Source organism: Cervus elaphus, chromosome 5 (genome assembly GCF_910594005.1).
Source record: "Cervus elaphus chromosome 5, mCerEla1.1, whole genome shotgun sequence".
In the NCBI taxonomy this organism is placed as follows: Eukaryota; Metazoa; Chordata; class Mammalia; order Artiodactyla; family Cervidae; genus Cervus; species Cervus elaphus.
Genome location: NC_057819.1, coordinates 114,788,086 through 114,803,396, shown reverse-complemented (window position 1 = coordinate 114,803,396; position 15,311 = coordinate 114,788,086). Strand labels below are relative to the sequence as shown.

Sequence of the window (15,311 nt, the reverse complement as noted above, 5' to 3'; positions counted from 1 at the left end):
CCATCTGGAGTACTTAAAAATATGCTCAAAGGTTGACAAGCAACCATAGAGGATACAAGTTAAAATTTAATGACAAGAGGTTTGGAGATTAAATTTTTGTTTCAATTTCATGTACAACTTTTTCCTGCTGCTTCAACTTCAAGCATATACTTACCTTCATATGTAAAATTTCATCTATGTTTATACAACTACTTTAGGGTTCCTTTCCTCATCTTGGGATGAAAAACTGCTGAAAATGCAAAAATATACAAAACCATGGCTGGCTGTGTACTGCATGGAAAATGGAACAGAATCTGACATTTCTTCAACTAAAACAGGGTGCAGAAATGGTATTGTTTCCAAAATAGCAAATTAAAATAATTATCAGAATAAAAATATGGCCCATTAGTCCTGGTGTAATATCAGCTGCTTAAATACTGAAAGAAACAGTAGTCTGACCTCATCAAAAAACTGCTGAGTTTTGCGAAGTATAAATTTTAATTCAGTTAGTTCCAGGAAATTTCTCTTCAGAGCTTCCTGGTTTGTATTGATTTCCTTCAGTTCATTTTCAATCTTCTCAAAATTAGCCTATAGAAAAACAAAACAAACAAAAAAAACAACCAAACTATTAACTCACACTAAGCTCAAAATGCTTGCTCTAAAAGACAGATGAAATAATCCATCCAGAATGCTGGCCACACTGAATGTTCAAAGGTATCTTCATATCTACCCAGCAATACATCTGGCCCTGTGTATTCTTTGGTTCCATATCTGCAGATTGTTTAGTTAATCATAGTTATGGTTAGTTAACCATAGTTCAAAAATATTTGGGGAGAAACATTTTCCAGAAAGTTCCAAAAAGCAAAACTTGCATCTGTTGCTCACTAGCAACTATCTTACCTGTGATCTACATTGTATTTACAATGATTAATTGTATACAATGATAACTGTATTTACAATAGCATTTACATTGTAGTAGGTACTATAAGTAATCCAGAGAGGATTTATAGTATACGGGAGGATGAGCATAGGTTATATGCAAATACTACAGCCATTTTATACAAGGGTCTTGAACACCAGCAGATTTTGATATCGAGGGAAGAGCTGGAACTAATCTTCTCTGATTACTGAGGGATGACTGTACTGTGTTTTTACCAGGGCAATTTTCTGTATGAAGGTTTTTTTTTGCTTAAAATAGTCTCTTTTTGTCTGTAGATTCTGTTATACACTTGGTTAAATCCCTCAGCGGACTTTAGATAAAATAATGATTGAAAAGTCTATTGGCTATTCAGTTTATGAGATTATTAATAAACTACTAGATAAATTAACATTAATCCAATAAAGTTTCAACAAGCCAATAAACATTAATTTAGTGGTATGTGACAGTATTGGAGATATTAATACCATAGTGATTTTTATACCATAAAAAAGGAAATTCATTTTAATCCCATCCACAAGAAACTTGCAATCAACAGACAAGGACAGCAAAAATTATTCTACATTCCATCTACTTAGGAAAGTAATTTCTGCCCTTAAATAGAAAGAAACTTATCTGGCTTCCTCAGAAGAATTATTTACCTCTAAGTCAATCATGTCCCGGGGGAAGGGCACCTCTGGGTTTTCACCAGTGTCCATAATTGGGATGTTAGCTTTCCTTATCTCTTTCTCAACAAATCCTAGAATGACAGAATCAAAACATTCATGCCTAGCTCCACATGTCTGGAACTGCCAGTATCTGAGGAAAAAAATAATAAGATCCCAAACCTAGCTAAGAAGAACTTCATTCTAAGAAAGACACTTTTCACATAAAAGAAGCAGAACTTGTAAATCCTTTTTTCTTCACATTCCTCTTCCTCCTACCCCACATTCTCTAAAGCACAGTTCCTGCAAAAACGTTTATCAAAACGTTTTTATCAAAAAACTGTCTTCTTTCCCTCTTCTGATCTTAACACTGGTTCTGTGTCAGCTCTCAACCCTGTATGATGGCTCTGGTCACAGATATTGGTGCAGAGGAGAGCTACAGGAGAGTGTTACTCAGTAGAATATTTGACACTCAGCACACTAGTGAGACAACTCCAACCTACGAGGGTTTCGTTAAATTTGAAAATAGGTCAGTTCTGAGTTAAACAAAACAAGAAACAAAGCACAGAAAAGGCCCCCAAAACAGGAGATAAGTCTGTTTTCAGGTGATAACTACTGACTTATTTTTCAGCACAGAGACTAAATTCACCTAACTAACTAAATGCACCTAAGTTGGCATAATATAAGCAGCAAGATCTTGGGTTTTGGAGGCAGACAACCTGGATTCAAACACTGATCCCATCATGACCACGTGTATTCTTGGGCATGTCACTTAACCTCTCTGATCTTTAGCTTCCTCATTTACTTAAATAAAGAAACTGATACTCATCTTGAAGGAATGTTGTGAGGAATGAACAAAATAAAGTGTATGAACACCCTAACTCTCAACAGTACCTCAATAAATGTTAGGTTCTTCCCGCATAAATAGACAATTTAAAGCTGGCTATGCTGTCATCTGGCAACCCAATCCAGTACTCTTGCCTGGCAAATCCCATGGATGGAGGCTTGTAGGCTGCAGTCCATGGGGTCGCTAAGAGTCGGACACGACTGAGCGACTTCACTTTCTTTTCACTTTCATGCATTGGAGAAGGAAATGGCAACCCACTCCAGTGTTCTTGCCTGGAGAATCCCAGGGACGGGGAGCCTGGTGGGCTGCTGTCTGTGGGGTTGCACAGAGTCAGACATGACTGAAGCTACTTAGCAGCAGCAGCAGCATGCTGCCATCTAAAATTGATGGCGTTCTAGGTCCTACCTCTCAGAATTCTACAGTGTAACACTGCCATAAAACCCTTCTCATAAAAAACAAAACAAAACAAGAGTATTTTCAGCTTGCAGTCCTGTCATCTCAAAGCTTCTATTAAGCACCACCGAGCCCAAATACCACACATCTACTTGTGTACAAGAAATTCATCTTCACATTAGACTGCAAGATTTTTCCTCTCTCCTTTTCCTTTCATAGTATTTTCTTCCTTTATGAAGAGGACTCTAATTTAAGACAAAGGTGTCACCAGAGGAACGTCAGACAAGACCAAAATGCACATACGAAGCTTTCGGTCCATTTCTTCACATCTTCTAACTTCATTCACAAATTTCCTCTGGAAAACGTTCACATCTGGATTTAACTGCAAAATAAGAACAGAATACAAAATATTCAAATACTATATCCATTTCCTCTCTTTCATAAGCAACACACTTATGTGAAGTGAAAACCTAATTCTATGTCAATGTGTCAGTTCAGTCGCTCAGTTGTTTCCGACTCTTCACAGCCCCATGGACCACAGCACTCCAGGCCTCCCTGTCCATCATCAACTCCCAGAGTCTACTCAAACTCATGTCCATTGAGTCGGTGATGCCATCTAACCATCTCATTCTCTGTCGTCCCCTTCTCATCCTGCCTTCAATCTTTTCCAGCATCAGGGTCTTTTCAAATGAGTCAGCTCTTCGCATCAGGTGGCCAAAGTATTGGATAATACAATGCTATTAAAAAACTTTCTACTGATCCACACAACCCGCTTTAGGACCAGTCACACCAAGGAAACATAAAAACCCTTCTCCTACTGCTGCAACCTTAGTACTGGAATGGAGGCAAACACGACAGAACACAGCAGGACAAAATGTTCATCTCGGGCCAACAGGCTCAGTGAGCACACACACCTCCCAAATTACAGCAATGGATATAACAGAAGCTCTGCCTGGTTTTCCTTCTCTCCTTCTTCCCAATCGGTAGAGAGAGAAAGCAAACTTCTCTAAAGTTTTCTGCCCAGGGTCTTCACCTTCTAGATGACAGGCCTGTTTATTCAATCATCCACCCATCACAAGTAATTTTCAAAACAATGCCACAAGATATTCTGAGAAATACAAACAAGAATAAAACAAATTTCTACTCATTAAGAAGCTTGCAACCTAAAAGGGAAGAAAGATGAATACAACCCATAAGATATAGACTGTGATAAGTTCCATAAAAGTAATACAAATAAAGAACTAACAGTTACTCAACATTTGTGGAGCACCAACTATGCACCAGACACTGAATTAGGCACTGGTATAAATACAAACAGTAAGATATGTCCCAGTTTTGAAGAGCTATCAGCCCTACAGAAGAGACAGGCAGAAACCAATCAATTCAACTTTTGTGAAAAATATTATTAAAGCGTAAGCAAAATGTTGTTGGCAGTTTCCTATAAACATTCACCTACTTACCTCATGACTGAGCATTCTACCACTAGGCACCTGCTTAAGGAGAATGAAAACATGTTCACAGAAACTTGTTCAAGAATGTTCATAATGACTTCGCTGGCAGTCCAGTGATTAAGACACCATGCTTCCACTGTAGCAAGGGACATGGGTTCGATTCCTAGTCAGGGAACTCAGGTCCCACGTGCTGTGCAGTACAGCCAAAGAGAAAAAGAATGTTTACAGCAGCTTTATTCACAATAGCCCCAAACTAGCAATGATCCAAATATCCATCAACAGGAGACTGGATAAAAGCACTGTGATATGTTCATATCATGGAATAAAAAAGAATCAACTACAGATATATATAAAATGAGATTAAATCTTAAGAACATGAAGTTCAATGAGTGAAAGAAGTTAGACATGAGTCTGGGTAATAAAAAAAGTCTGTACTGTATCATTCATTTACATGAAGTTTAAGAACAGGCAAAACTAATCTACGGTGGTAGAAATCAAAACAGTGGTTACCTATTACCTACCTACCTATAGGTAGTGGTTACCTACCTATCAGTCGGTAGGGACTGACCAGAAGTGGGCACGAGATAACTTTCTGGGCTGCTGGAAATATTCTGTATCTTGATTGGGGTAATGGTTATAAAGGTGTATACATTTACCAAAATCATCAACTTGTCCTCCTAGCTCTATGCATTTCATTGAACATAAAACTTTACCTCCATAAAAAAAAAATGAGGGCAAAAAAAAAAAAAAAGAAAGGGAAACAGACACACACACAAGGCATAACTAATTCTATATTGGGGGACAAAGAGCAAAAATGCACAAAGGTAACACCTGAGCTGGCAATGAGGCCGAGTTCAACAAGCAGAAATAGAATGGAAGCAGAAAGGCCACAACAAGTGACTCAGAGACATAAATCAATCATATTCTCAGAGAATGGGGGACATTTTCTACAGATGAAGATGGGGGAATGCAAGGAGCAGGATGTGGAAGACTTTGTCCTCTGGGCAATAAGATGGAATCAAATGATCTGATTTTTACTTTTTTTTTTTTTTTTTTAAAGATTTACTGTTTTAAAGAATATTGTATGTGAAGAATGAACTGTAAGAGAAAGACTGGTAACAGAGAGACTAATAAGGAAATCATTGGTATTATGTATCATATTAATGTTAGATGGAATCTATGGTAAAAAGCATTGTTAGAGATTAAGAGAATCACTACACAATGATAATCAGAACAATTCTCAGGAAAAGAACAATTCCAAACATGTGTGTCCCTAATAAAATGTTTATTTGGGTTTTGGGTTTGTTTTTTTTTTCTCACTGAGCAGGCAATACCTTGCTCTCTCATTCAGAAATTTCCATTTCAATAAACAAGACATTCTGAAGTGAAGGTAGCCACAAGACTCATGGTTAAATTTACTGGTTTCATAATCAGGAGTCAAGGTTCAACTGCAGCCACACCACAGCCTGTTTCAGTAAGGACTCCTGAAATATCTGGGCAAGGTGTCTTCAAAATATTTCAAACAAATACTAGCAGAACTACAAGGAGATACTGACAAACCAGTCCACATAGTGGGAAATTTAACATAATTTTAAAACCATTGATATATCAAGTTCACCAAATATAAGAGACGAAGAAAATCTGAACATCAGCCTAATCTAACACACACACACACACACACATTTTCTATCACTGCATCCAATAGTTTTCTCTTTAAGAGTTCATTTTTTAGGGACTTCCCTGGTGGTCCAGTGGTTAAGAATCTGCCTTGCAATGCAGGAACTCAGGTTCAACCTCTGGTCAGGGAACTTAAATCCCACATGCCTTGGGGCCCAAGCACAGTAGCAAAAGATCTTGTGTAAGGCAACTAAGATCTGAGGCAGCCAAATAAATTTAAAAAATACTAAATTTTTTTAAAAGTTCATTTATAAAAGCTAATCACAAAATAGGTCATTCAGCAAGTCTCAGTATAGAACTGGTACCATAAAATGTTCTTGGATTACCATGCAATTAAGTCAGAAATCCATATAAAAAATACAACTTAACATATTTGGAAATTCTAAATATGGGTGGGTGCATGACTTGCAGAATCTGAATTTCCCAACTAGGGATTGAACCCAGGCCCCAGGTGGTGAGAGAGCAGAGTCTTAATCACTAGAATATCATGAAAGCTTCTGAAAATCTTAAAACAGTTAGAATGGGATGACAGTGAAAATGGTAAAGGTCAAACTCTGTAGGATGCAGTTAAAGTGGTATTTAAAAAGAACTTTACAGACTTAAAAACAAATAGGAAAGACTAAAAAATAATGTGTTAATTATTAAAGAAGTTTAAAAAAAAGGTAATAGGACATAGAAAATAACAAAGAGCAGAAATGGATGAAAGTTCCAGACAAAACAAAGTCCAGAGAAGATTCCCCCAAATCAAAAGCTGATTTTTTTCTTTTCTTCCTCTTAATCATTTTGTTATCATTTTTTCTTAAAAGCGGGTTATATGAAAAGACAAAATGGACCAAATTTTTATAAGACTAAGAGATGGCATAAATAAACATGAAAATAAAAAGTCCACTACAGATATAAATTTCAACAGTTAAAATATACCCATCTAAAAACACCAGGCCTAGAAGGTTTAACGATAGGCTCTTTCGAAGACTAGAAATGCCCAAAGCTCAGAAAAATTATTCCAATAAGGAAAAAAATGAAAGGGAACACTCCTCAGCTAATAAGTGAGATTGGCCAATATAATCTTAATACCAAAATAAGAATAGTTTCAGGATGGACAATTACAGTTCAGTATCACTTATAAATATAAATGAAAAAATCCTAATAAAATTATCAGGACACTGAACCATAAAATTCTTTTGAAGTACACCTCATGACCAAGTTTCTCAGGCTTGCCAGGATAATTTTATGCTTTTTAAAAAAGTCTGTACAAATGGCCTATAAACTGGCTTAAAATTCAACAATAAAAACACTAAGATCAGCCATGGGTATACCTATGGCTAATTCATGTTGATATATGGCAGAAACTAACACAATATTGTAAAACAATTATCTTCCAATTAAAAAAAAAAACTAAGATCATGGCACCCAGTCCCATCACTTTGTGGCAAATAGAAGGGGAAAAATTGGAAGCAGTGACAGATTTTATTTTCTTGGGCTCCCAATTCACTGCAGCCAAAAGATGCTTGCTCCTTGGAAGGAGTTATGACAAATCTAGACAGCATATTAAAAAGCAAAGACATCACTCTGCTGACAAGGCCCACATAGTCAAAGCTATGGTTTTTCCAGTAGTCAACGTATGGATGTGAGAGTTGGACCATTAAGAAAGCTGAACGTCAAAGAACTGATGCTTTTGAACTGTGGGGCTGGAGAAGACTCTTGAGAGTCCCTTGGATTGCAAGGAGATCCAACCAGTCAATCCTAAAGGAAATCAACCCTGAATATTCAGGGAAAAGACTGATGCTGAAGCTCCAATAATTTGGCCACCTGATGTGAAAAGCTAACTCACTGGAAAAGATCCTGATGCTGGGAAAGACTGAAGGCAAAAGGAGAAGGGGATGGTAGAGGATGAGATGGTTAGATAGCATCACTGACTCAATGGATACGAATTTGCGCAAACTGTAGGAGACAGTGAAGGACAGGGGAGCCTGGTGTGCTATAGTCCATGGAGTCGCAAAGAGTTGGACATGACTTAGCAACTGAACAACAACAACAAGAAGCATGTGAAGAAAGCTCCACATCATCTGCCACCAAGGAAATGCAAATCAAAACCACTGTGAGATACCACTTCACACCCATTAGGATGGCTATAATAAATGTATATATATATATTAAAAAAAAAATAACAAGTGTTGGTGAAGATGTGAAGGAACTGGAACTCTCATACATTGCTGGTAGGAATGTAAAGTGGTATGGCTGCTGTGGAAAGCAGTGTGGAGGTTCTTCAAAGTGTTAGAATTACCAATGACTGAGCAACTCCAGGTATATACTCCTAAGTATATACCCAAAATAAACCCCGAAGTATATACCAAAAGAAGTGAAAAAGGGCACTTAAACACATACTTGTACACAAATGTTTATACAGCAACGTTATTCACAACCACCAAGAAGTGAAAACAACTCAAATATGTTCATCAACTAATGAATGAATAAACAAAAGGTGGTATATACATACAATGGAAAATATTCAGCCATAAAAGGAGTGAAGTACTGATACTTCTACTTCTCAGGTTGCTGGGAGGAATGCCTGCAATAATAATGCAAAATGTTCAACATGGCATCTGTTAAAAAAATATAAGTTTTCATTATGATCCTAAGTATTGGGACAGTAAGGGCCTGAAGAATAGACTAGAAGTATGTCAAAGAGAAAAAATGAATGAGGGCAGAGAAGCCACAAAAGACTTTGAACAAGTCAAGCAATGAAACATGTCTTAATTCTCTCTCTAAAACCCAGGGCAATATCTTTTGTACAGAAGATAAGTAAAAATTACTTATACTAAAACCACTCGTTTTAATATGCTGTGTATGTTCATAGTTAAAAAATGATACAAAAAAGAAAGAAAAGAACAGATACAAGCTACAATATAGTTGAACTTTTATAGTAAGTGAAAGAAGCCAGACACAAGAGACTACATATTACATGATTCCACTCACATGAAATGTCCAGAATAGGCAAACCCACAGAAACAGCAATGAAGATTGGTGGTTGCCAAGGGCTGGAGGCGGGGAGTGGGGTTGGGAGGAAATGGGGAGAGACTGTTAATGGGTACAGGGTTTCTTCTTGGCGTAATGAAAATGTTCCAAGATTGAGTGTGGTGATGGTTGTACAATTCTGTGAATATAATAAAAATCATTGAAGTGTACACTTGAAATGGACAAATTGTATGGTATGTGGATTTTATCTCAGTAAAGCTGTTTAAAAAAACTAGTAGGGAAAAAAGTGCCTATGTAATTCACCAAATTAACAGATTTAAAGGAGAAAAAAAAATTTTTTAATGGTAATCTCAATAAATGAAAGGCATTCAGTAAAATTCCACAACTATTTGTGACAACTTCAGAAAAACCAGAAATGGAAAGGAATCTGTGTAATCTAATAGAATTTTCCCCCCAAAATTAAGAATAAACATCCTATTTAAACTATAAAACATCTAAAAGATTACCCTTAAAGTTAGGAGCAAGACTAGCATACTGTGTGATAAGACACAAAGCATTCTGCTCTATTTCCTTATTAACAAAATTCCCAATTTTGTTCAGGGCAGTAGCATATCAGTTGAAAAAAAAACAACAGCAACCATATTTCCCAAACTCCCTTGCAGCTAAATTACACCATAATTTTGGCCAATGATTAATTAGCAAAGTCTGATGAGGATTTCTGGGAATATTGTTTTCCTCCATATGTAAGTACTTCCCCTTCCTCCTTGCACTTCCTTCTTCCTGCCTAGAACATGGAAGAAATGCTGCGAGTTGTGGTGATCATCTGTAAGGACAAAAGCCAAGTGCTCAAGAATATTCAAAAAGGAATACAAAGTGATCTTAGGACATTGATGACAGCGTGAAGCTGGGCTTCATGTTACATGAGAAAAGTATACCCCTATCATTTGGGTTTTCAGTTACATACAGCTGAACACAATCCTAACTAGTATCAGCTTGGTCTTACACTTTATCAACATGTTACTGAAGGTAAAATAAGAAGAAAGAAAGAAAAAGGGTTTGAAGGAGACAGCTCACTCTGATAGTCCAGTAAAAAAAAAGACTGTATCAACTGCAGCAAAATATTAACCACTAATGAATCTACACCGGAGTATTCAGGCTTGAAATTTTTCAAGATAAAAATTTAGGAAAAAAAAGAAAATACCAATAATAAAAAAAGAAAAATAAACTTTACATATACGACAAACTATACCATTAACAGAGGGAAAAGACAAGCCACAGCCTAGAAGAAGTTACCAGTAGAGGATTAGAAAAAGATTAGCTTCCGGTACAAGAAGAACTTTAAAAAAAAATCCTACAAGTCAGTGAGCCGAAGACAAGCAAACTCAACAGAAAAACAGGCAGATAATATGGACAGACATTCATGGAAAATGAAACCCATTATGTTCAATAAACAAATAATAAGATACTAAATATACTAATCTAAAAGGTGCAAATTAAAACAATAAGATACCACTTCATAACCATCACATGGGCAAATTTCTTTCTGTCTGAGCACAGAGGTGTTGGCACAATTGTGGAACAAAATGAACTCTTCAGCCAGCGATGGGAGCACGAACAGGTACATTCACCGTGAAGTATGGACTCTGACTACATCTAACAGGGACACACACGATGTTCAGCAATGCCCCTCCCGGTTATAATCCCTGGAGCAGCAGCAGGTCCACGAGAGCAATACATGTTCATGTAACACTAAGACATTATTTGCCCTTTTCATTCTCATCCTCTCATGAGTGTGCAGTGAAATTTCTCAGAGGCTCATAAGATACATCACAGAAGACTGCAGAAACAAGTGAGAATCAGACTGTCTTCTACTAATTCAGACACTAAAAGATTTTCAAAAGTGTAAAAGCCATCCCCTTCCTCTCAAAATTATTTTTTTTTGTTTTGGAAAATAGTTATTTTTCATAAAAAAGTTATGGTAACATGTAGTGGGCTTATTATAATTTTTAAATGATTTAATAAATAAATACTTCAAACATTTCTCAGTTTTAATTTCCAGTACAATAATATCAATAACTGTAACTCACATAAAAGCCCTCTAGGGTCCTCAATAATTTTTTAAGAGTGTAAAGAGGTCCTCAGACCAAAAAGTTTGAGAACCACTGCCCTGAAGAAACTATCACATATGTATACCAAGATATATACACAATACATACAGAGGAGAAACAATCACATATGTATACCACGATATATATATAATATATACATGTATATATATATGAATCTTCACTGTACCACTACAGAGCAAACAACTACAATCAACCAAAATGTTCATCAGAAGGAAAAAATGCTGAACTGTATACTCTTACAATAACTACACAGCAATTTAACCTATACAGGTTGATACTACCTGTATCAATATGGTTAACTCTCACAGTGTTAAATTTAAAAACCACTTGCTGAAGGATATATACAATATGAAACCATGTACATAGTTTTAAAACATACAAAATCATACCATATATTATTATTTAGTAATACATACATACATACACACACACACAGCAAAAGTGGGGGAAAAAACACAAAGCAATGACAAAAGCAAACATGACTGTAGAGATCACCTTTGTAGGGGAGGAGAGACAAATGAATGGCAGGGAAGAAAGATACACAGGCATTTTCAATTATTTGTGGAGTAATTCTCTTAATTAGATAATAGAAACATAGTTACAGGCGTAACTCACTTTACTGTATTTCACACTACTGCGCTTTGCAGATATTGTATTGTTTTACAAATTGAAGGTCTGTGGCATCCTTGCATTGAGGAAGGTTGGTTGATCAGTGCCACTTTTCAATAGCATCTGCTCACTTTCTGTCTCTGTCACATTTTGGTAATTTTCCCAGCATTTCAAACATTTTCATTATTGTATCTGTTATGGTGATCAGTAATCTTTTGAATGCAAAAAAATTACCACTTGTTGAAGGCTCAGATGATGGTTAGCATCTTCTAGCAACAAAGTGTTTTTAAATTAACCTATGTACTTCTTTTCACACATAATGCTACTGCACACTTAACAGACTTTAGTGTAGTCTAGGTATAAACACAACTTTTTCTTTTGGCCACGCCACTCTGCTTGCGGGATCTTAATCTTCCAACCAAGGACTGAACTGGTGCCCTCAGCAGTGAAAGTGAGGAGTCCTAAGCACTAGACCATCAGGGAATTCCCAACATAACTTTTAAATGTACTGGGAAACCAAAACATTTGTATAACTCGATTTATTGAGATACTTTATTGTAGTGGTCTGGAACTAAAATAAATTTTCACTTTATTAATCCCTATTAATTTTTTTTATGATTGATGTACAAGTTAAGAACACTGAATACACACAATGGTGTTAGGTAGGGAGATACCACAGGACGAAATAAAGGATTGCAAATTAAGGATGAGTTAGGTTTGATTTAGCGTTCAAGTCTAAAAAACTGGAAGAATATTGATGCATTAGTTGAGTTAGCTAGAAGAACATTTGAAGAGAGGTAATATAAGAGGGTTCAAAGAGAAAAAGGAATGAGACTTTGTAAATGGATTTTTTTTGTGCAATTTCAGCTCAGACTGAGAACTTCCAGAAAGCTTGCCGATTCCAGGAAGTCAAAACTGATTAATTCCATCCCTTTCTGACCACTCCTTTTTCATCTATTCATTCATTCCAACAAATATTAATTATCTTATATGTGGGCACTAAGGATATAATAGTGAATGTCTATCTTCCTGGTGCTAAGATCACTGTACAAGAGACATTCTTTCATCAGTCACTCACACGAATGAACAGAAAATCAGGACTCTGATGAATGCTATAAACAAGAGGTACATGGAGCTTTGAGATAGCATAACAGGGGTTCCTCCTTTCAGCATCATAGATTATGCCTTCCTGATCAGATTGTAAGCCTCATAGTACATACTTTTTTTTTTTTTTTTTTTTAATACTTAGATTGTCCACTTTCTTTTGCTATCTCCTCCAAAGTGCCTAGCATAATGCTTCAAAAAGTGAGTATTCAGTATACCCTTATACACTATCTATCTGTAACTGGATGCTTCAGATTTTGTAATAAATACATCCTATTGTAAAGAGAGCTATGACACTTTTTATTATTATTTTTTTTGCTATGACACTTTTTAAAAATACCCTACTATGGGTGTTAACGAGCCCAAAAGTGAAGTTCAAGCCTTGAACTTTTGAAGGCTGAGGATGGAGGCTGTCCTCTATCTGCATTTCAAGCAATTATGTTGAGAATGCTTCAGATTATCCTCCACAGGGTAGGCTAGTAAAAGTGTGGAACGATCAGCACAAATCACTTCCACCTGTGCAAAGACAACTTGCAATGTACACTCTTCCAGTAGTAAGCCAGTACTATGTTATTTTTGCAAATAAAAAGCAAAACATTTGTCATGAGGCAATTGGCCATAACAAGAAAAATAAAGTTCAGTGGTAATCAAGAAGCGGAGCCATAACTACTTACATCACGAAACTGAACCTTTCCAAGTTCACCTAATTCACTGACACAACAATAAGCAGCTTCTGACTGTAGAAAAAGCTGGGCCAGTGTCATCTCCTCACTCCGGAAAAGCTCCCCCATGGTGGCAGAAAGGACCGGTCACCTGAGTACCGGGATTTCTCTGCAACCTAAAGCAAAAAGAGAAAATCACATGGACTTGGAACTACCAAGAGGACGGAAAGCAAACAACACCCCAGGAGGCCTCTTCCATGTTGTATTTCATTTCTCCCACTCCATGCTGACAGATCTTTATCAACTGTTTTGACATCCTTAGCTTAGAAAGACAGAAAGAAGAAATTGCAAAGGCTGTTACTGAATCCTCTTGTGAAGAGGGCCTGATGAGCCATCACTTCCTTTGCAGTCAACATCAGGATCAGATGACAATAATGTGGGACATCTCAATACATAAGAATGTATTCAGATTAAAAACAGGAACTGGGAGTCCAACAGCTCTTTAAATACCCTAGACACAGTATTACAAGGCAGTGACACTCACAGAGATCTTTTTTTGTTTTTGCCTGTGTCAGGAAACAATCAGAAGAGACTTCAATTCCCCTCTCAAAAAGAATGTCTCCGTTGAGATTAGTTTTCTATCCTCTAACTGCCAATTTCTTTTTTTTTCTTCTACTGCCAATTTCTAACAGCCAAGGTCCCAGCATTGCCCTCAACGTAAGGATTTACCTTTTCGAACTCCTCACAAAACACCATTTTCTCCCTAAAGAATCTAAACACATAACTGTTAACTTCTACATACACACAAACAGAAACAGCTTACACATTAAGCCCAACTTCAAGCCAAACATGATGGGAACACATGAAATGATAAAGCAATTTTATAGTCAGAGAATAAGCTTTCAACCTCCGCAGCTTTCTGTTTTTTATCCCTACCTTCAAGATTAACTACATTCTTCCATCTGTTAAAGCTTCTCCTGAACGAGCCAATAAAGATATCCTTCTGAGGCGGTCTTACCGTTACCGGGTAGGAAAGACAATTGGCGCTATCAGTGGTCCTGAAACTGCAATTATTTATTCTCAGTCGGCTATTGTAAGGCACGGACTGTACAGAATCTAAACTCAACAAAATGCGCGTTATTTCTGGTATCATGAGGGCATTCCTAATGATAGGCGAAACTGGCATCAAAGGAAGAGCTGTTTCTCCGGAAGCCTGGGAGACATTTTGAGAAATCTGAATGACAAAACCTTTGTGCATGACATTCAAGGCAGCAAAACGACACATTCAGATAGAAGCAAGAATTTCTCCAGAGATTATGTAGCTTGACTTTGAGACTGCCTACACCTGACTCATCCAAAACAGCTGTTAACAGTCCCCACTCCACCCCCCAACAGGAACAGATTCCACAACCTCTAAGCACATAAAATTATGCCAGATCAGCATAGTTCAGAGGCTGCGATAATGACAACCTCCAATGAGTTGCCTCCCTGTTTCTGCTCTTTAATGATTACAAGTCTCCCTAGAACATCTCTGTCCCACTGGAGCCAAAACGAAAAATAAAAAGGCCATAGCGATCCGGGGGTGTTGGGAGGGTCACAAAGCAAAATAGGAAGAAACAGTAATCCTGCCCAAGAGGAGTCCAAATAAAGCGCTCCCGAGCCCTCCTGCCTCACAACTGCCATCCAGTCCTCGCCTCCCTTAACGAGGTATTCAAGTTCACCTGCCTCATTTCCTGTCTATCCAGTGAGAAGCAGGCAGGAATTCTCCGGGCCCAGGCACACCTACCTCCTGGAGTGGGGAATAAAGGGGAGAACCCTCAAATGGGAGTTCCTTTAAGAAGACCCCCAATTCTTCTTCCTTCCCATTAACCTTCAGTTTCTCCACCTTCCACGTAAATGGGAG

The 15,311-nt window shown here is 37.2% G+C and overlaps 1 protein-coding gene across 9 annotated transcripts in view; it reads right to left on the bottom strand.

Annotated features, from left to right (window-relative positions):
- ATP6V0A1 (ATPase H+ transporting V0 subunit a1) overlaps positions 1–15,311 on the bottom strand; it is a 53,019-nt gene that overhangs the window by 37,379 nt on the left and 329 nt on the right. For 4 of the 9 annotated variants that reach the window (XM_043904642.1, XM_043904649.1, XM_043904645.1 and 1 more), the window contains exons 1-5: positions 15,195–15,215; positions 13,421–13,584; positions 3,104–3,182; positions 1,558–1,655; positions 439–567 (exon numbers count right to left, since the gene is read on the bottom strand). In XM_043904642.1, the coding sequence (XP_043760577.1) occupies positions 439–567; positions 1,558–1,655; positions 3,104–3,182; positions 13,421–13,537 (423 nt within the window). In that variant the 5' untranslated portion in view covers positions 13,538–13,584; positions 15,195–15,215. Of the gene's footprint in view, positions 1–438; positions 568–1,557; positions 1,656–3,103; positions 3,183–13,420; positions 13,585–15,194; positions 15,218–15,311 lie in introns of those variants that run through there. The other 5 variants (XM_043904643.1, XM_043904646.1, XM_043904647.1 and 2 more) reach the window with 3 other exon arrangements.